This window comes from Pteronotus mesoamericanus, unplaced genomic scaffold (genome assembly GCF_021234165.1).
Source record: "Pteronotus mesoamericanus isolate MK-2021 breed Mesoamerican mustached bat unplaced genomic scaffold, CSHL_Meso_final contig_105, whole genome shotgun sequence".
NCBI lineage: Eukaryota > Metazoa > Chordata > Mammalia > Chiroptera > Mormoopidae > Pteronotus > Pteronotus mesoamericanus.
Window position 1 is genome coordinate 1286889 of NW_026555006.1, and position 20892 is coordinate 1307780.

At 43.5% G+C, this 20892-nt stretch overlaps 1 protein-coding gene across 1 annotated transcript in view; it reads right to left on the reverse strand.

The window, feature by feature from the left end:
* The window catches only part of AGBL4 (AGBL carboxypeptidase 4), a 1003652-nt gene that overhangs the window by 36527 nt on the left and 946233 nt on the right, over positions 1-20892 (reverse strand). Inside the window, exons 10-11 of the mRNA XM_054571930.1 lie at positions 12648-12800; positions 9273-9435 (exon numbers count right to left, since the gene is read on the reverse strand). Coding sequence (XP_054427905.1) covers positions 9273-9435; positions 12648-12800 — 316 coding nt within the window. The remainder of the gene's footprint in view (positions 1-9272; positions 9436-12647; positions 12801-20892) is intronic.

Below are 20892 nucleotides of genomic sequence, written 5' to 3' on the forward strand. Positions count from 1 at the left end.
CCTTCTCAGAGATGTGCACCATCTTCTCAATGTCCTTCATGGAGTGGGGGCCAGGGATCAACACAGGGCTCCAGGGGTCGATGGCACAGCAGGACAAAGAGAGGCCAGCACCTCCTCCTTCCCAACATCTGCTTCTGTTAATGCAGCCAATTAGCATCAATTTTGGCAGGAGGACAGTGTGTGGTACATTTGGTGGTGGATATGTTTGTGTTATTGCCCCAAATTAAGCCTAATAATATCAATTAAGATGCCTGAACCATGTTACTACACAGGAAATTTCATTTCCCCAAATTAGTACTTCCAAAGCTGCTTCTATTTTATTTGTTTTATTCTAAAGGTAGAAATCATTCAACACTTCTGTTCTTAATATTGTCTCTGTCCTCCAAGTGTTCCAGGCACTTAGCCACTCAACAATTATTTATTAAACGCCTACAGTGTGGCAGACGGCCATCATCCTCTGGGCTGGTCAAAGTCAGTACTAGCTCTGCAACTGGTTAGAACTGAGCTTGGGTAAAGTCCTTCAACTGTGGGGGCTTTCCCCACATTTGTACAACAGGATGGGAACATAAGTACCTGTGTGCATAACTGGGCAAGTGAACGTGAATATAAACAAACAGGTTCAAGTTACTTAAGAAGCAGCCAGGAATCCTCTGACCGGCAGCTAACAGCCATAATCCTGAAACAGCATCAACTCTCTTTATCATCAATTTGGTTTCCATGGAGCCTTGCAGTGCTGCTAGTGAAAGCTGACAGTTATCACCATAAAGTAACTTTACAACTTTGTAATTTGTAGCTCTCTGCTGTCAGTAATATTAACAGCATTTCGAATTATGGCTATAAACTTGACAACAACAGATAAAACCCTTAGAAACCTCATTTGGGAAAAGGAGGGTGGCTGGGGGAAGGTAATGACACTTTGGTTTTCCAGGCCTGGGCAGGAGGCACACTGTGATCTGGAGGTGGAGGCTATGGGGCCAAGACAGGGCTCACAAAGGACAAGGCAGCTCAGCCTGTGCGCCATCAAGAGGGGCCTGGTGGTATCCGGGTGATCAGGGAGACACGCAGGTCAAGACCAGGGCTGGGAGTTACAGAGCACAGGGCTAGCGGAGGAGCAGGAGCTGGCTGGCACGTCCCAACCACTGTGGGGTTCAGCAAAGGGGTTTTGTCCTACAGGAGATGGAGGGAACCTGAGCTGACTGCAGAGCAAGGAGAAAGGTGAAACAAAGCCTGCCAGGCAGAACTGAGAGAGCAGCCCTGGGCATTTTATTTGACTTTTCCAGGCTTTAGTTTCCCTACTTTTAAAATGGAAGTACTTATCTCAAAGGCTAAAAGTCAAATAATTCTTTCTATATTTGTCTACCTATCTATTATCTACCTATCTAGCTAGCTATCAATCATCTATCTAATGATTTGGAAATAAACTTGAAGATCATATCATTCCATCTTCTAATGTAAAGATAGGAAATTTTGAACCCAGAATGGGAGATGGAACTTCTCCAACCCACACAACCAATCTTCTGATGCAGAGATCCTAACCCATCTCTCATGAAACACATCTCAAATTATTATTTTTACCATTATTACTGCTACTATTGGTCATCCATTCATTCAGTCTGTTATTCCATAGGCATTCATATTTAAAGATTAAATTCTAGCATGTCTACATGGAGGAGAAGAAAGGACCCCAAAAGTCTTCAGCCCAGTTTAGTCTTCTGTCCCCAAAGCCCTCTGATTGAAGTTTTTTTTTTTTTTTGCTTATGAATTTTAACAAATGCTTGTCCTTGGCTGTGACAAACCAACTGGGAAGTGCCTAGGTATCATTCCATGCCAATCAACAGGTTGGACCTGATTGCTTCCCACTCTTTTGGCTAAAAAGTAAAGCCTCCTCCTCAAGAAAAAAAATCCAGGCAGTACACCCCACTGATACATGTAATTCCTCTGAGCAACACAGATCACATCATTAATGGTCCTATTAGTGAGCCAACTAGCAGGTGCTGGTGTGGCCTGCTTTCCTTCCTTCCTTCCTTCCTTCCTTCCTTCCTTCCTTCCTTCCTTCCTTCCTTCCTTCCTTCCTTCCTTCCTTCCTTCCTTCTTTGGCATTCACTAAGGCCTACAGAGCATGAGGCTTTAACCAGAGAAGTGAAGTGATTTAATGAAGGTCAAACAGCTTTATTACAGGGACCAGGGGCAAAAGGCCACTCTGGAGCTGGGATCCTGACTCCCAGTCTAGCATTCTTTTCACCAGCCCATCAAGGGGAAGCCTACCTTGACTGTGCATCAAGGTAGGTCAAGTGGGTCAAGAAACCCACTTCATCATTAAGACTCTATAGTACCTGGTAGAAAAATCTGTTATAAGCTCCTCCAAAGTCCAGGCTCTCTCCAGAACCTCAGGCCCATAGGGCCATCTGTCTGCCAAACTTCTCTTGTACATCACATGAGCCCCTTACACTCAGCACATCCCAAACGAAGCTCAAAATAGCCTCCTCCTCAACGTCTTTCTTTGTTAGTCTGTATGTAAGTTATTGGCCCCACTATACTGTTCAAGTTAAGGAAACTGGGCATCTTCCTTGCTTTCTTCCTTTATCCCCATGCCCAAGCAATCCCCAATAATGCTCATCTTACCTGTTAGATATTGGAACATGCTATTAAAATGGGACTTGGTCTTGGTTTTAGCTGGCATTCCAAGTCTATAGAGACCAGATTCTAAAGTGAGTTATGAAACCATCACACAGGGCTTGGAAAAGGAAACCATACAACCAGTTCTGCAACTGTTAGCTCATCTTCAGACAACAGAGCAATTGGAGGAGTATAGTGCCCAACAGAGGTAACCATCAGTCCACCAGGGACTGAGAAGACACTGTAAACCACCAGTCTGAGCAGAGGTCCTTGCTCATATCAACAGACCACCAGCACTGGGGCCAAGGGCGGGGAGGTGTCTGAAGAAGCTTACAAGGGATCGCCCATGCCATCTCATGAGAGTACCTGCCACCTAACGCCTTGCCTGCCTCTTTCTTCCTCTCCCTCATCCTGCTCCAAGTTGGAGGGGTAAGCATCTGGGATTAGCCAGAGAGGGGAAAGATCTGGAAGTCGAGTTCAGGAAACAGAAGTCTCCTTGAGCAGCCTGTGCGAGACGGGCCTGAGCTAGATGGGGAGAGTTTTACTTTGAAGACATTCGATGTTTTTGATTGGACCAGACATAGTCATTGCTAAACTGAGACTGTTTTGTGCCCAGAATTAATTTGAAAAATTTTAATTTCCTGAGAGTGACTGGAAAACCATGGGGACTGCCAGAACTTTTATATATTTAGATCTGGTTCTATAATCTATATCCATCTATTTTTAGGGTCACTGGGAAACAAAAAAATATTTTATAATTGTACCCGGTAAGTACTGCTTGTTCAATAGGACCTGTTACTCAGGTTATAGTTCTGCTTCTCCTCATGGTCTGGCGCTGCCTGTATTTATTTACCACCTGCTGCTTCTGGCACAGCCCTCATTACTCTTCAGTTCACACTGAGGGCACACACGTCTCTCTTTGGCATTTGGGCTCTGTCCTGCACGTCTGTCGCTGCCAGGAAGGCTGCTCCACCCCTCCTCCTGTCTGCATCCCATTCACCTTGGAAATCAGAGCCCTAGTTCTCCTGTTCCAGGAAGCCTTTCTTGCCTCTCCTTCCCCACTGGTCCTAAAGGCTTACAGGACTCCCATGTGCTTCCCCAACCGGTAGAGCCTCCCTCTGCCGGAGCATTCATCCCTTTGAGCTGCTGCCGTCTCTACCTTTCTCCCTCCTCTCAAAACTGTCTCCTTCTCGAAGGCAGGGACAACACCTTAGTCACCTGCCTATTTGTAGTGTTTAGTGAGTTCTGTTGGATGGATGAATAGAAAAGAAATATCTTCAATGCCCACTGTATGTTTCAGAGGACCCAGTGCAAAGTATATAGTAAGCTTTGAAATCAGACCAAGCCCGTGAACTGAATTCTAAATTTCTGCTCCTTCTCTTGGCCACGCCCATCATTCCTTTCTTCTAGAGCCAGCATTTTCTGATTTTAAGGTGTCCCCAGCTACACGACTGTGTGGAAATGAGTCTGCTCGGGATCGAAGGTCTCTGTTCCCAATGTTTTTCTCATCCATTTTGTCAAAGAGCTATTTCCGTTTGGACTGTGACCAGACCATAAACAAAGGCCACAGAAGCTCTGGGTTATTTTATGATTACAGTTTAGCATCTCTCTCTCTCTCAAATCATTTGAACAGAGCATATTTCTTAACTTGGCAGGACAGTGAAATGTAAATAGCATTTGCTGAAGAATGGCCTAAAGTTCTCAGGAATTTATCACTTCACAACAGCAAAAACAACAAGCAACAGGAAGGAAAAGCAAGGCGCAGATATTTAAAGGCACCAAGTGTGTGCCCTGTGATTTGTCTTCATTTTCTCATGGAACCCTTGAAACAGCCCTGGGAAGTAAAACATCACTCTTCTCCCTTTACAGATGAAGAAAGTGAGGTTCAGAGTGGTTAAACAATTGCATTAGGGTCCTGAGCTAGACAAATGCAAAGCAGAGCTCACGCCCAGGGCTCTGACGTCAGAGCTCTGTTCCTGCCACAAAATGGACAGAGACCACCAGCCAGGACAGAAGCCTCCAATGATGTTTTCCTTTCAGACTCTGTTTAAAATGATGAGGCTCTCTCCTAGAAAATGAGCTCCCCATCTTTACTCTCAGTTTTGCATAAATTTTAGGCAGTTGAAGGGATCTCCTTGAAGCCTATCCATGAACCCCTCAGTTAAGCCGCCCTAAACTAAAAGAATGAAAGCGGCTGTCAGGCTGGCCTAATCAGCTGTCTGGACACTTTTGTACTGATTTTCCCTATTAGATTGGAAATCCTTATGTTCACAGAATTACTCAACCTTAAGACTCACTAAAGAAAGAATTGTGGACTCAGTATCATACATTCATCTAAGCATGGAATTATATAATTTTACATTTTAGAGTCAGAAAAACTTTAGGATGTGAGAGATGGAAGGGACCAGAGTAAAGGTCAAGGCCACATGTAATTTCATTCCTCAACAACTCAGACAGGTAGGGAGTATCAGATACTGAGGCTAGGTGGAGAGATGTGGCTCGCTTGAAGCCTCCCAGTAACAGCTGTGGAGTCAGTTGCTGTCCTCAAAGCCAAATGATCAGAATAAAGACTCAACCAATAGGAGGAAAGCCATGTAGTCTGCATGGGGCAGGAGCAACATCGGTTGAATACCTATCATTTCACTCTCCCAATAAGCCCGCAAAGTACTTTATTTTTATTTTACAAATGGGGAGACAGGCTCAGTGTGGGAGTAACTGTGTCCATTGCTGTATTTCCCCGATGTCATGGAGAGGGGAACTCAGGGAGTAAGACCCTGGTCAGAATTTGCTGGTGTTTTTCCAGGGAGGAAAACTGAACTGACAGACACATATGTTCTGGTAGGTGGGGAGGTAAACAGTTTTGTGGGCCTAGGTGCAATATCCCTCAGGATTCCTTACCTCTAAGCCCTTCCCTGACCTTATATGCATCCAGCATCCTCTGGATAACTAATTTGGCCCCTATGTAGCCTGCTGCTGGGAAGAGGCTACTCTAAATGATAGACATGAAAAAACAAACCATAAGAACTGACTGCTCCCTTCTCCCTGCTCTGTGTTAACCAATTAGTGTTCGGAGGTCAAGGCCCTTAATTGTGGTGATTCCACCAAGGCCCTTTGCCCCATGAACCCTACCAACACAGTCACTGGCCTCTTGTTCTAACAGCCCTAGCTACTTTCTTTAACATAAATACTGGTCCTCGCTCACAGTCACATAAATCTTTTCAATGTTTTAACCAATAGTCACTAAACATTTAAACTTACACTGCACACTCATGAACATTACTTTATTTCATCTCATTGCAACTCAGTGAGGTTAAATATTATTATGACCTGTTACAGATCAAGACAGTGAGGTCCACTGAGGTTATGTAACTTGCCCAAGGCAATGTGCCTCGTAAGTGGCTGAGCCAGGATTCTAACCCAGATTTGTCTGAATCTGTTCTCTTCGAATAACTTACATTTTTGTGAGTGTCTCTGTTTACTTCTCACAGCAGGAGTTGGAAAAGTGAAAGGTCCTTGGTCCCTTTGTGGAGATGCTGATGTTCACCTTGGCAGGGTTAGAGGACTTGCTGAAGGACACTCCCTGGGATGACGTTGGCACTGCCACCAGGAGGTCCCCTGACTCCCAGCCTAGAGGACACATCCTCCCAGACCACGCTGCCATTCCCACCAGACCATGTAATCTCTTTTTCTGATTGGGACACAGAGCCAGCAGCCAACAAAGATCACAATCAGTCTGTCTAAAGTCTCTCTCTGTTGTGAGATGAGGGTTTTAAAAAGTACATTTCAAAGAGGAACCACATTAAATCACACTTGTGTGTGTTCTGTTGGCCTGAGCTTCCCCGGTGCAGCTCCAGGCTTCTCTTCTCACCCCTGGCTAACAGAACCAGGCAGGTGGCTCTAACAGCATCAAGGCCTACTCCGCTCATGCACGCCTCACTGTTCACCCTTAACCCCTTTCAATCGCTAGCTCCTTTTCCCCCACTGACACCCCCAGCAATCGCTTACCAAGTCTCAGTTCCACCTTCCAAATACTCCGTGGCACCACCAGAATTCAGGCCTGAATCCTCTCCCACCTGGATGATCAAAACAGCCTCCTAATGCATGTCCCTGACTGGTCTCGGCCCTTGCAATCTATCCTTCCCACTGTAGCCAGAGTGGCTTTCCACCATGATTTCAAACCCTTCTTTTGCTCTCCATTGTCTTCGTGTTCAAGATTGAGTTCCTTATATCCTGCTCTTTCAGTCTCATCTCTTGCATCTGAAGTCCTTCAATCACACCGAACCACTCACAACTCCTGTAGCACATCTCCCTCCCCTCTCTGTCTGCAATGTCCTCCCTCTACTCACCTACCTCAATCCAATCTGGCTAATTTCTACTCAATCTTAAAAACTCAGCTTAGATGTCACTTCCACTAGGAAGCCTTCCCTGACCTCCCAAAACTGTTTGGGAGACCATGTAAAGCTATTTTGGTTTTTGATATATTCAGTGTTACATCCCTGGTGCCTAGAATGTTATCTTGCTTATGGTAGGTGCTCAATATACACTGACTAAATGAGTTTCCCGTGGCCCTCTCAAACTCTTCCACCATAGAACTTATTATACATATTGTAATTGCCTCTTTCCTCTTCTGTCTCCCAAGAAGATGGAAAGCTCTGTGAGTCAGCAACTATGTGATCTTGTTCAGTGTTTTAGCCTATGTATCTAGTATGATTCCTGCACGTACTAATGGTGTGTTCACTTGTGATGAACAAAGATTAAGCATTGAGGGGAGAAAACTGTGGCCTGGGCTAAGGGGAAAGCCATTCTACTGAGAAATACATTTACTTTCAACACAAAGGCATGTCAGAAGTGCCGAGAAAGAATGGGAGAACCCTCAAATTTGATATCAGAAACCAACCACAAGCTAAGTGCAGACCTCCTATGGACAAACATATCTCATTGTGAATTGTGGTTGTAGAATGCCCTTGGGTGCACATATTCAAAATCTTCTACCAGGTAACTCCCTCTACCTTCTTTGCCACAATATCTTGGTAGAGCAAAGCAGGTGAAGTGTGGAATGTGACCTATGCATGGATTAAAGGAATTAGAGAAGCCATGGGCCACACATCATCAAATGTGTCTGTCTGGGAGTCAGGGAACAGTACAGTACTTAATAGATGGCCAGGACTTTGGAAACCAAGGGCCCTCTGCTTCAGAGCCGAGCCTACTCCCCTGACCCTTGGCCTTGCTAAGCCAGGCAGTTGTTAAAGCAGACTTCAACATGACTGCCTCAGCCTGGGTGACTGTAGGGAGGGGACCCTTGGTTCTTACCATGATCTCCAGTGTTCTGCTGGCTCTGAGACACTGCTCCAACACCTGGCCTACCTACTACTCACTCTGCCACTTGAGGTTGTCACCTACCTCTTGCGATCCCAGCTAGGTAATTGGACCCCCCAAAACCACCAAGCAGCAACTGACTGGGTGAACTAGTCCTAAGACACATCACAAACAGAGGATGTTTTCCTGCACAGAGTATGGTAAGAACTCCATAAACACTCACCAAGGGTTGACTAAAGGTTAAAAAGAACAACTTCACTTTGGGGGAGAGAGAATTTGCATAGATACAGAATCAATTTCATTCTTCACCTTTCTCCTCCTTCAGCTATAATTCTTTCTCCAAGAAAACTAAGTGCTAGGAAAGGAGAAATGGGTTAATCCAAAAACAAAAGGATAAAAGTAAACAGAAACTGTCATAATCTGCCACAACCCTTATGTTGTGACCTTGACATTAAAATCAACCAACACTTAGGAAATTAGCATCCCTCAATAATCCCTATAACAAAACAAAAATCAAGCAAGCTAGAAAGCAACCTAGGTGAAAGAATTTCATCAAGGCATACTTGGGGTTTTTTGGAGACATTTTATGAGGAAAAGCAATTTGGCAAAGGAAGTGCTCAGGCCGAGAGAAAGATGTGCAGAGATGAGAGGGAAGACAGGGGAGATGGAAGGCGGGCAAAGCAAAGAGAAAGAGAGGAAAGGAGGATGGGAATAAGAGGGAAGACAGAGGGGGGGCCAGGAGGAAGGGGCACATAAGAATTAGGGAAAGAGACACACAGACCAGGAGTGCAGGGTGAGAGAAAAGGAGAGGGAACAAGGGGGAAAAACAATAAAAGAAAAAATAGCAGAAAGAAGAGAAAGTAAGAATGCAAGAGAACAAAAAAAAAAAAAAAGAAAGAAAGATAAAAAGAGAAAAATACAGTTTTGTGTGTTCAGGGTGAGAAGGAGGAGTCAAGGCCATCAGGGTCTTCCTCAGCAGCCCCTGGAATGGTCATTCAGCCTGTGTACTTACATACCTTAGATGGCTGAAGTCTCACTCCCTTATGAGGGAATAGAGGAAAGAGATGGGAACAGCATAAAGTAAGGAGAGGCCATGGGTCCAGGGGCCTAACCAAGACTTGAAGAACAACAGAGGAACTTGGGAGAGGAGCATCCATTAGAGGGCAAGAGGGAAACAGGACAATCCAAAGATGTCACTATCAGAACCAGCCACCTCCATCCTCGCCCCGGAGTCTCAGTCCTCACCTGAGCTGGAGACAAAATTCCTGACCTGCCTTGTAAATCCTGCCAGAGCTGGCTGTGGGCTGGCCCAGGGCAGGGTGGGGATGCGCCAAGGATACAGGTTTCCTCTGTGTAGGGCACGGCGGCCGTGGTGCCCCTGATGATGTAGCTGTAGAAGGAGACCTCGAGGGTGTAGCAGTAGGAAGTGTGGTCCAGAAGCCCTCCGAGGAAGCGACGGCCCGTGCCTGCCTTCACGGCATCCCGGTTGAAGGATGTGCTGGACTGCGAAGGACAAGGAGGGAGGGAAGAATCAGGGCAGGACGCCCGCAGGCAGGCTATCAGGTTCTGAGCAAACCTTACAGTGCCTTAGAGTGCCTCTGGGCCTCAGTGTCCTCATCTGAAAAGCGGGATATTAGTCCCACGTCACAGGATTGTTAGGATGACTGATTAAATAAACAAACATCCCTAAAATGAAAGCAGAGCTCCTGGGGCACAGTAACGGTCACTTAATAAATACAGGTGTGGGCAAAAGTAGGTTTACAGTATGTGAAACACTGCTTTCGCCCACCCTTATATTTGTAAAAATTTGAATGGGGACAGATGGGACAAGGAAAAGCAGTCAGAGAGAGAACAAGAAACAATTATATTATCATGATAATCAGAACTAAAATTTGGGCAGCACTTTTCAACTTCATCACATTATTTCTCCTGTGCACTTAGGCTTCAAAATAACCCCTTGGGATTGTAAATTAGTGCAGCCACTATGGACAATAACAAGGCTGCTCCTCAAAAAAAATTAACAATGGAGCTACCATGTGACCCAACAATTCTTCTTCTGGATATCTACTTGAAAAATTTAAAAACTCTTATTTGTAAAGATATATGTACCCCTCTGCAGCATTATTTATAATAGCCAAGATGAGGAAACAACCTACGTGTCCTTCAACAGATGATTGGATAAAGAATATGTGGAACATACTCAGCCATAAAAAAGATGAAATATTGCCATTTGCAGCAACACGGATAGATCCTGAGAGTATTATATTGATTGAGTGAAATAAGTCAGATGAAAAAGGACCAGAATTGTATGATTTCACTCATATATAGGATATAAAACAAAATGCAACAAATGAACAAACAGAACAAACGAAAAAAATCCCCAAACTCCTAGACACAGACAACAGCACAGCGGTTACCAAAGGGGAAGGGGGATGGGGGGAGAACGAAGGGGTAAAGAAGGTCAAATACGAGGTGACGAAAGGAGACCAGACTTCAGGTGGTGAGCACACAGGAGTATACAGATACTGTATTATAAAGTTGTACACTTGAAATTTATATAATGTTAGTAAACAATGCTGCCCTGATAATTAATGAGAAAAATAACCCCTTGATGTAGGTGTTATAATTTCCCTGCTCTAAGGTGAGGAATCAGGTTCAGAAATGGAACAAGTAAGCAATCCAGTGCCAATCTGAATCCATGGATAAGTGACTTCAGAAACCTCAACACTCCTTCCCAATGCTGCCATCCACCAGGAACAGCTGAACTCACATCCAGCATCACCAGAGAGTAGGGACTGTGGCTGTTTCTTCATTAGGGTGTGGATCACACTCATCACATTAGATAGAGGAAGGAGCAAGCAGGCCAGTGTCTCAAGTTCTCTGTTTAAAATATGTGGCACGTTAGACAACTTGCCTTATTTGTCTCAGTCTTTGTTACCTCATCTGTAAAGTGGAGGCGGTAATGATACCTCTTTCACAGAGTTGAGAGGTTAGCTCACTTGAGGTTAAAAGGGCATCTGTGCTAACCCATGGAGGTCTAAGTCAGTGGAGACACTGTGGTCTTAATAAGAGAATGTGTGCCTTATTCAGCAGGATATAAGAGAAGAAGGAAAAGAGCGAAAGGGAGAAAGAAAAAGAAGACAGCAAAACAAGATAGAGAGGCATGGAAAAAGAGAAATGTGTGCATGTTTGTGTGTTTGTGTGTTGAGGTAAAGGAAAGGATCAGAAAATCATACATCAGATCTGAAAGGACTGTTGAAGTCCACATAGTAAAATCCATCTCTCATTTCAAAGCTGGGCACTGAGAAGAGGGGAAACAGAGGCTGGACTAGGATAGATGACCTTGGCCCTGGCCTTGAGCTCTTAAAGGGGCTGCAATGGAGGAATATAATCAGGTAAGGCCAGAAACAACACTCCTAGGCTGTGCCTCTTCTGTCAGCCTTGGGAAAACTTACCCCTGTGAAGGTCTTTGGGGCCTAAGGCGCAGCCTCCCAGGGAAACTGGATTCAGGAGACCACAGTCTGCTCTGAAACTGGAGTGGTTTCAAAAAGACAAGGGCTGACCACCCTGTAGAGACTCCCACAGAAATGAGGATGGCTCTTTTTATCCGGGAAGTGCAAGCAGGTAGTCACCTGCTTGGACTATACCACCAAACGCTGAGGAACTTTGCTGTAGATATTCAACCTCTCTGGGCCGTAAGGGTCTCTTAGCTGTAAAGAGGTAACTGAGCTAAATAATCTCCCAGTTCTGCATGTCGCCTGGCATTCAAAGATTCTGAGATTCAACGTGTGTCTTTCCTCATAGAAAAATTTATCATCTCCACTAACATCCAGGCCTGAAGCAGCGGGCAGGCCAGTTTTCAGCTCATCAACTTCAAAAATTGCTCTGACCTTTGTGGGCCTCTCCCCTTCTGGCCACATGGAAATAACAGGCCTCAGAGGTTAAGTATCAAAACAAAAGAATACGCACAGAAACTCTCTCCCATGTCCCCACACCATATGCTGACTCCTCTCCTTATTTTCTCTCCTTGTCCTTTTCCAATATTGCTTTTTGCTGCAAATTATTCTAACTGACAGCCCACAGCCTCTTCCGTCCTCCTCGGCATGTGAGGCGGGCAGTAACAACAGTTTCTGGGGTCTGCGGGGGTCTTTTCTGCCTGTAACATACTTCCCTCTCTATTGCTGCATTTGTCCTCCCAAGAAGCTATAGCGCAGACAGGGTAGGAAATTGTCACCCACAAATTACTGACAAAGAAATTGAGGCACAGAAAACATCATGGAGGGAGAGAAGGGTGGGCGTATAACCCCCTTCAGCAGACATGTCAGGCTCCTATGAGAGGAACTGGGGTAGGGGAAAACGGACCCGGGGACAGGGTCTGGCACGTGGCAGTGCCTAGTTGCTCAGTGAGTTTCTTCTCTCGTTATTGCTGGAATCAGATCAACTAAACAAATGCCAGCTCCTCAGACAAACCAAGTGCTCGCTGCCATTTCAAAGTCTCCCTCCTGACTGGCGATGAGCAGCTTGCAGGCATGGCGTAGCTTGTTACTTCTGTCTTTATCATCCACGCGAGACCTGGCACAGAGCTGGTGTTCCCTAAATGTTCAACCAAACTGAACTGAGTGAGGAGACAGAGAGGGGGGCAAAGGGAGGGGGAGGGAGGGGGTAGAGGGTGGGGAGGGGAGTTGGGCCTGGCTGAAAGGGAGCCCTTGACATACGTAGGAGAAGTCTTCGGCATTCTGGCAGAGGAGCTTGGGGAAAATGGCCTGCCTCTGGAACCGTTCCTCATCCTCAAAGATGTTGCCGTACATGAAGCCATTCATCATGGTGGAGTGGGCGTGGATGTCAATATAAAACTCGAGGCTTGTTTTCTGTTGAGAGAGATGATAACAAATGAGAAGCCTGGGGTCACAGAGCTTTACCTCGAAGGGACCAGACACATCACAGGCTACATGCACACCCTTGCATGCACACACACCACATACACACACACTTTCTTTCAAGCTGGCCCTATGTGTCAGCTGATTCAGCAGCCATTGGCAATGCGATTGGAGGTATTGAGACCAGCGAGAATCAATTTTTCCTCATTTTTAACACCATCTGCCCTCAGGGTCTGAGAGCACTACCATTCACGTCCTTCGTCAGAGTCCTTCTAAAGAAGTAAGGCTTTTGTTGGGTTAAGTCCTGAACAGTTAATACATTTGTGACTAAACACATTAGCAGAGTTTGTTTCTCCGATTAATTAGAAATACCTCCAGGTAACATAATTTTATTTACATTGAGCCTACTTATGGTTTTGCCCTGACTGGGCCATTTCTAGCTGAGGGAATCTGGGGTAAATCATGGCCCTACTTTGAGCCTCAGCTTTCTTATTTGAAAAGTAGTTATTTTAATTCCAACCTCAGAGAGTTAAAGTGGGAATCAAACTCTGCCATAATAATTACTATCATTTACTGCCTATTTAATGCATGCCAGGCACCATTCTGGGAGCCTTACCTATGATATCCTAGTTAATTCTTTTATTTAACCTCATTTCATGATGCCACACCTACTTCCCAATAATGTATAAATAGTGCATGGGAAAAAAACACCTTGTAATCTGTAAAGATGATTGTGACTAGCCTTTCTCTGCTCTCTCCTTACACATATTTCAGGCACTTCTTAGTTTGATATGGTATAATTTGTTAACATTCCCGTCTGTGAGCTCCCTGAAGACAGGGGGATTGTCTGCAGAAAGCCCAGCACCTGTGCATAGAGGATGCTCAGGAGCTGCACACACAAGGACTGAACAAAGAACTCCAGCGAGATTACTCCACACACATGAATGCACTGGCAGGAATTGAGGACTTTTTAGGTCCTTAGATCCTTCAGGCCCCTCAAATCCAACTTTGTCTTTTTATGTATCAGTCCAAGTTCTACCTATTAATCTTTCTTCATAGCAACAGAGGCCCCAAATGGGGAACAGACTTGTCCAAGCTCATGACATGCCTGGGACTGAAACCCAGGTCTCCGGACACCTGGCACAGTTAGCTTATCATCATCAACAGCCAATGGTGGGAACAGCCAAGGCAGAATCTGGCCACCTGTCTGTCCCTAGCACGTGGTCCTGGGAAAGAAGAAAAGTCCACGTTTAGAACGATTCTCCCTCCTTGGGACACTTTCAAATGAAGTTAAACCCAAATGAAAACCATGTTGCTTCTCGAACGTAGGCCTAATGACTGTCATTTCATTTGCCTCAGAGTTGGAGTGAAACATTTTGTCTTGCCGAACTCCCAGTTTTCTGGGTGGCATAAGCTGTCTTCTGAGACATATAAGATGCACTTCTCTGTGTGATATTAAACTCATCATTTTCAGCTTTGGAGGTGGAATACGCAATGATTCAACAGGAGCCCTATAAAAGTCGTCTTTGCAATTTTATTTTCTTCAATTGTCTCTCTTTTCCTCTGAGCTTTTGATGAGCTGCAGAGGAAAGGAGGAGGTAGAGGGATGACTTGAGAAATGAGTAAAGAAAGGCTGCATTTTACTTCTCTGGATGTCAGAGCTGGAGGGCCCTGTCCCTGGCTCCTCAACCTTTCCCAGAGCAGCCGGGAGTGGACAGGTAGCCCGCTTCAGGCTGGCCAGCGAGTTAGTGAAGAATTAGAACCAGGATCTTCTGATAACCATTCTAAAGTGGCTTCCATTGCCCTGTCCTGACATCTGGCACCTAATGTGGTTTAAATAACCAGCAGTTGAATTATATTGATTTACATGGTTTAAAAGTCCAAAAAAAAAAAGTATTTATAGTGAAAAATCTCCTTTTCACTTCTATCCTCTGAACACCGTTTCACTCCCCAGAGGCAGCTCCTGTTACCAGGTTTCATGCTTCCTTCCAGAGATAGTTCATACACAAACAAGGAAACATTCCTTCCCCTTCCTCCCAACATTCACAAATGGTAACACACAAAACACATGACTCAGAGCTTCTTTTTTCCTCTTAACATTAAAGAGTTACCTCATTCTTTTTATTAATTTATTTATTTTTGGAGGGAGAGAGGAGATTGATTGGCTGCCTATCGAGTGCCCCCAGCTGGGGACCTGGCCTGCAACCCAGGCATGTGCTCTGACCAGGTGTTCTAGCGACCTTTCAGTTCACGGGCCAGCATTCAATCCACTGAGCCACACCAGCCAGGGCATCTCATTCTTTTTAACAGCCACATATAAAGTATTTAATCAGTCCCCTGTTGATGGACATTTATTTCCAACCTTTTTCCGTTACAAGTAATGTCTTAGTGATAGACTCTGTATATACCCTATATCACACTCACACAGTTAACGCAGGATAAGTTTGGAGAGGTAGAATTTCTAGGTCCTCTGTACATTTTATTTGCATTTCTGATAAATATTGACAGATTAACCTTCTTAGAAGGACCCATTTACACTCCCAGCAATATATTACAATATATTACAATTACCTTGACAAGATGGGTGAAATCAATTTTTTTGGTATTTGCCAATTTGATGGGTGAAAATGATATCTATGATTAGTTTTAATCTGAATTTCTTAGTATAATTATCTTTTATTATAGGGTTAAGTAGGTTTTCATATGGTTAAGAACTATTTGCATTTTATTTTCTATGAACTGTATGTTCATTCTTTCTCTTTAAAAAATCAAATTGTTGGGCTTTATTTCTTACTGATTTATGGAAACTTGATATTAGGAGAGTTAGTCTTTATGTACTGTTCAAAATGTTTCTGCTCAGTTTGTCATTGTTTTTGACTTTACTTCTACAAGTACATTTTGCCATGGAGAAATTTTTAAATACTATTTTTTTACACAGATTTATCAATCTTCTGTCATTTCTGGGTCAAATTTTTCATTGTTTTTTCCTATTATATTTATTGCTTTATTTCTCATATTTAAATATTTCCTTTCGATTTTCATTTACATGGTGTATGGTGTGAGGTAAAAATTAAATTTTGTTTGACACTATTTATTAAATTGTACACATCTTCTTTTCTACTGACTTGAAAAGTCATCTTTACCATATAATTTTTTCTGTATGCATTTGGGTTTATTTTTGGACTTTTAGTCTGCTCTAATCATTTCTTTATTCATGTGTCAGTACTACACAGTTTTAATTATGTTAAATTTATAATGTATTTTAATATTTGGAGGGCTAGTATCACCTCATTATGCTTCTTTCCCTAAATTTTTTTATATTTTATTGCATATTTATATGATCTTTATTATCAGCTTGTTTAGCTTTTCTTGCTCCCTCAAGTCCTGTCAATATTCTCAATATTTGTAATATAATCATATTAGATTTTCATAATATTGTAGGGAGAATTGATTCTTATGACTAAGCCTCCTAAGAATATGTTGTGACTTCCATTTATTCAAGTTTTTTTTTGGGGGGGGTACAGCAAGAGGTTTTTAAAGATTTTTTGTTTGTTTATTTTTTTCCATATATACCTTAAACATTTCTTTGGATGCCAATGCAGTTCATATTTTCAATTATGTGATGTTTTCTTCCATTAAGTCTTCTAACTAATGGTTCTTTATAAATACAAAGGCTCTTATTTTTAACATGTTAAATTTTTACCCAGATAACTTTACTAATTCTATTATTATTTATAATTATATTAATAATTAATTTTTTTATTTTCTGTGATTTTCATTTGCTTAATTATTCAAAAGATAATCACTGAGTACCCACTACATGTCAGATGGTGTTCTTGGCACTGGGGGTATGCATCAGGGAGTGTTCTGGCCACTAAGGATATGCCAATAAACACAACAGGCAAATCCTGATCTCAAAGAGTTTACATTCTACGGAGAAGGAAAATAAATCAGTTAATAAATGTACAGACATCAGGAGGTACTAATGCCGTGGAGATGAATAAAGCACAGAAAGGGAAGAGAAAATAATAGGGGTTCTGGAAAAACAGGAACTTGAATGGAATAGGAGAGTTAGTCTTCAAGATATCATGTGGAAGAGATCCAGGAAGAAAGAGAAATAAATGTAAAAGTCAGATGCATTCAGCATATTTGAGGAATAGCAAGTATGTGAGGATGCCTGAGAACAGGGACTGAATGAAGGGGACAATATTCCCAGGTTTGTAATCTTATCACCTGCACATAGTAATTTTACCTCTTCTTTTTCAATTTTTATGCTCCTAATTTCCTTTTCATATCTCAATGCATTAGCTAGTATCTCCAAAACAATGTTAAAATATTAGTAGTTCCTATGATCCCTTCCCACTCAGAGATTCTAGGGGCTGAAATTAGAGTAGAAAATGGTCTGGGAAATTTACCTGAATAGGATCTGAGTTTGAATTCTAAGTTCTTTTTCTTCTTTAGTGCACATATTTAGCACTTTTCTGGGAATGCCAAAGACCACAAACACTAACTCCAACAATATCTTGATTATGTTTTGTGCCTAAACTGGCTTTATAGACTTGTATTGCCCCATTAGAATGCAGCATGGAAGGCAGATGCAGGGTTTCTAACTCTGGTTTTAATGTTACCAGGATCTGTTACTGTGTACAAGCAGCAACTCTTCATTCTGCCTGTTTCCTCATCTTTAGTTATTTATTTTAAAACAATTTTTATCCTCACCTGAGGACATGCTAATTGATTTTTGAGGGAGGGAAAGGGAAGGGGAAAAAGAGGGAGAGAAACATCAATCGGCTGCCTCTTGCACACACCTCGACCTGGGACCAAACCTGCAACCTAGGCAGGTACCCTGATCAAGAATCGAATGCACAACCTTTTGGTTTATGGGATGATGCTCCAACCAATTGAGCCACATTGTCCAGGGCAGTTTCCTCATCTTTAAAAGTGGTTGTTGGATAAGATACAGGAGATATGACTTCCTTAAACTTTTCATGATTTCTTCTCATTCTCAACGAAAATAAATCTCTCTTTTCCAACCAGCTTCTTGCTTTGGTGCTGATATCAGTACTTATTAATATATAGCTAATCTGGCTGATAAGAATGTCTGTCTGCCTTACGTGCACTGTGAGGACAGGGACCACATCTGATCCATTTCCCGTCACCTCTTACTTGTTCTACTACAACAGCTTCCTCCTTGGTTCCCTTGCTGCTTCAGAGTGATCTTTTTAAATGTAAACAAATAATGTCATTTTCCTAGTTAAAACTGTTCTGCATCTCCCTGTTGCTCACAGGATAGAGTCCGAGCCCCTCAATATATTTTTAAAGGCCCCACATTATTTGGTCCTTGTCCCCTATCTACTCCCAGCTTGTGCCACTTCTGGTCTCATATTCTTCACCCAAGTCGGGCCAGGCTACCTAGAACACCTGGGACTGCTGTGCTCCTGACTTTGGTCCCTACATTTATGCATGATAAATATCTCCTCTGCCTAGAATACATTTTCCCCATATTTGGCAAACTCTGATGCAGCCTTAAAATTTAAGGCAGAAACTGAATAGATGCCCACCAATCCCATTTCCTTTTCACAGTCTCCCTTGCCATTTGGGGTCTAATGGGATGGGAATAGTTATGAGAACTGCCACTTTCAGGCCTGGCCACAAAACTCATATACAATTGCCCACATTTTCTCTTGTTCTTGGGCATGGAAGCAACATGTAAAAACAATGGGATCATAAAAATCAACACTGGGAGGAAAAAGGCAAGGAGGGTCACCTGACTTGCACCAGACTGTAATGAACCTTTACTGTATTAAGCCACTGAGATCTGGGAATTGCTTGTTATAGCAGCTAACATTATTCATCCGACTAGTACAAAATCTCAATTCAAATAGCCTTATTTTATCCCTCAGGATGAGTTAACAGCCTTCTCTGTGCTCTCATAATTCAAGATACAAATCTCTCTCGTGGCGCTTACCACATGACATAATAATGCTTTGCTTATTCCATCTCCCATTAGAGTGTGAGCTGTTTCAGGATGGGGACCACACATTGTTAATTTTTTAAAGTAGGACCACAGCCAGGCCTAATATATAATAGGTTACCATTAAAGATTTGGCAAAGGAATGAATAGAAAATGAATTGATGGAAGAGTGAATTAAATGAACGAGCAGGGACATTTTAAGTTTTTTCCGGCAGTCACATGAGGTCCTTTTCTGTGGCCAAGTCAGCACAAGGGGTGTGTCACCAGTGCAGAGCCCTTAATTACAATTTAGGGTTGAGAATGGGAGTAGGGGAGAGCACCTCTGTTCCTTCCTTCTGAACTTAAGAACCTTAATTAAAACCAAGTGATGAAGGGCTGTCCCCTTGCCAGCAGCCAAACAGCTCATCCTGCAATCAGGGGCCCGAAGAGTAAATTAAAATCAGTGCCAATAAAATTAAAACTACCTTAGGGCATATTTGCAACATAATTTAGTGTGGAGTTTGCTTCTTCCCAGACACTGAGGAGGAAATTTTTTTTCCTTTCTGCATTCTAAGCTGCCACCGTGCCTCACCTCACTGGGCACAGGCCAAAACTTGAGCCTTCATGCTGTGATGTGCTGCGGAATCTTTCCCATTCGGGCAGCTCTTCAGGGTTTATCTCAGATTCAATCCAATGAAGGAAGAGAAATGCAATCCAGGAAGGGCAGAGGGGTTTATCTCGGGTTTGGAGATGAGAAACTAAAGCTTGGCCGGGCTAAGGGCAAGTTGAGAAGGGGGAGCTGCTTTATTAATTCCAGTCTTTCAGAGGAGGGGTTGAAGCTCTGAGAGCTTTAAGTAACTTTCCCAGGATTTGCATCAGGAAGTGGTCGAGCTGGGATTCAAACCCAGGCCTCTACTTACAAGCAGGTCCCAGGAACTCGCAGTGTCTAGTATGGCAATCTCACGGACCATACATAGTAAGAAAGCCCTGTACGGAATCATTCATCTCCCGGCTGGGGGACTATGAGGTCTGGGGACTGATCCTGTCAGGCTTAGCCTCCCCAAAAGCCTGGAGGTGGGGAGTAGGAGGAGCAAAGAGTGTTGGAGACCTTACAGACAGCTCCCCTGCTGAGACTTGCCCCAGAAAGCTGTTTCCCCATGTGCCTCAGGCAAAATAAAACCCCAAATATATTCTTTTTATAATCAACTAAAGAATCCCCATGTCTGCTTTCCTCCCCCTTCCTTAAGTTAAAGTGAGTATTTATGCAAGTCAGGGTGCTGTCCTAAGGCAGAAAGAAAAAGTTTTCAGAAAAGTTGAGACCTTTTTCTTTAAAAATGACCAGCAAAAAAAAAAAAAACCCAACAAAACCACGTAAAGGTCTTTTGTTATGCAGAGTCCAGGTCTTGGAAGTGGCACAATTAAGGCTTCTCTCCCCTCGCTACACCCTGATGTGGCTGGAGAGAAACTTCTGCCACAGAAAAATATGTGATGACTCCATGGGAACAAAAAGAGGAACAGCCACATAAGAAACCCACGGGGCCTTCCCTGAGGGGGTGGGCCAGGGACACTCCGCCTCCTGCCTCTGTCCATCTTACACTCCAGCTCCAGATGCCGCCTGCAACATTCCAAGCACAGGCTGGTTCTCCTGCTGGGTGCTTCTGCATGTGAGTCCTGCAGGCAGGACCGCCTACCCTCTCCCTACCTCTTCCCCTCACCGACCCCAGTGATATTGTGCTCAAATTTCATAGTCGCCTTCTTTGACTTTCCCAGAAATGGCAGCTTTCTTCTCTGGACTCCACAGATTTTTAAAATACCTTTCTGTTAAAGTGTTTGTCATCCAGTTCATTTGCTCGTTCATTCATTCATTCATTCATTTGACAAATATTTACTATGAACCTACTCTGTTCCAGGACCTGAGGATGAATAACAGATGAGGTTCTTGCCTTTATGGACCTGGTAGCCAGGCAGGAACAACAGATCATGAACAGCAACTAAGCACTGTGACTGCAGACTGTAATACATGCTAGGAATGCACTAAGAGGAGCCACAGGATGGTGAATAACTGGGTGAATGGGGGCAGGGTCTACTTTAGATAGTGTGATCAGGAAAGGCCTCTGACACTTGAGCTTA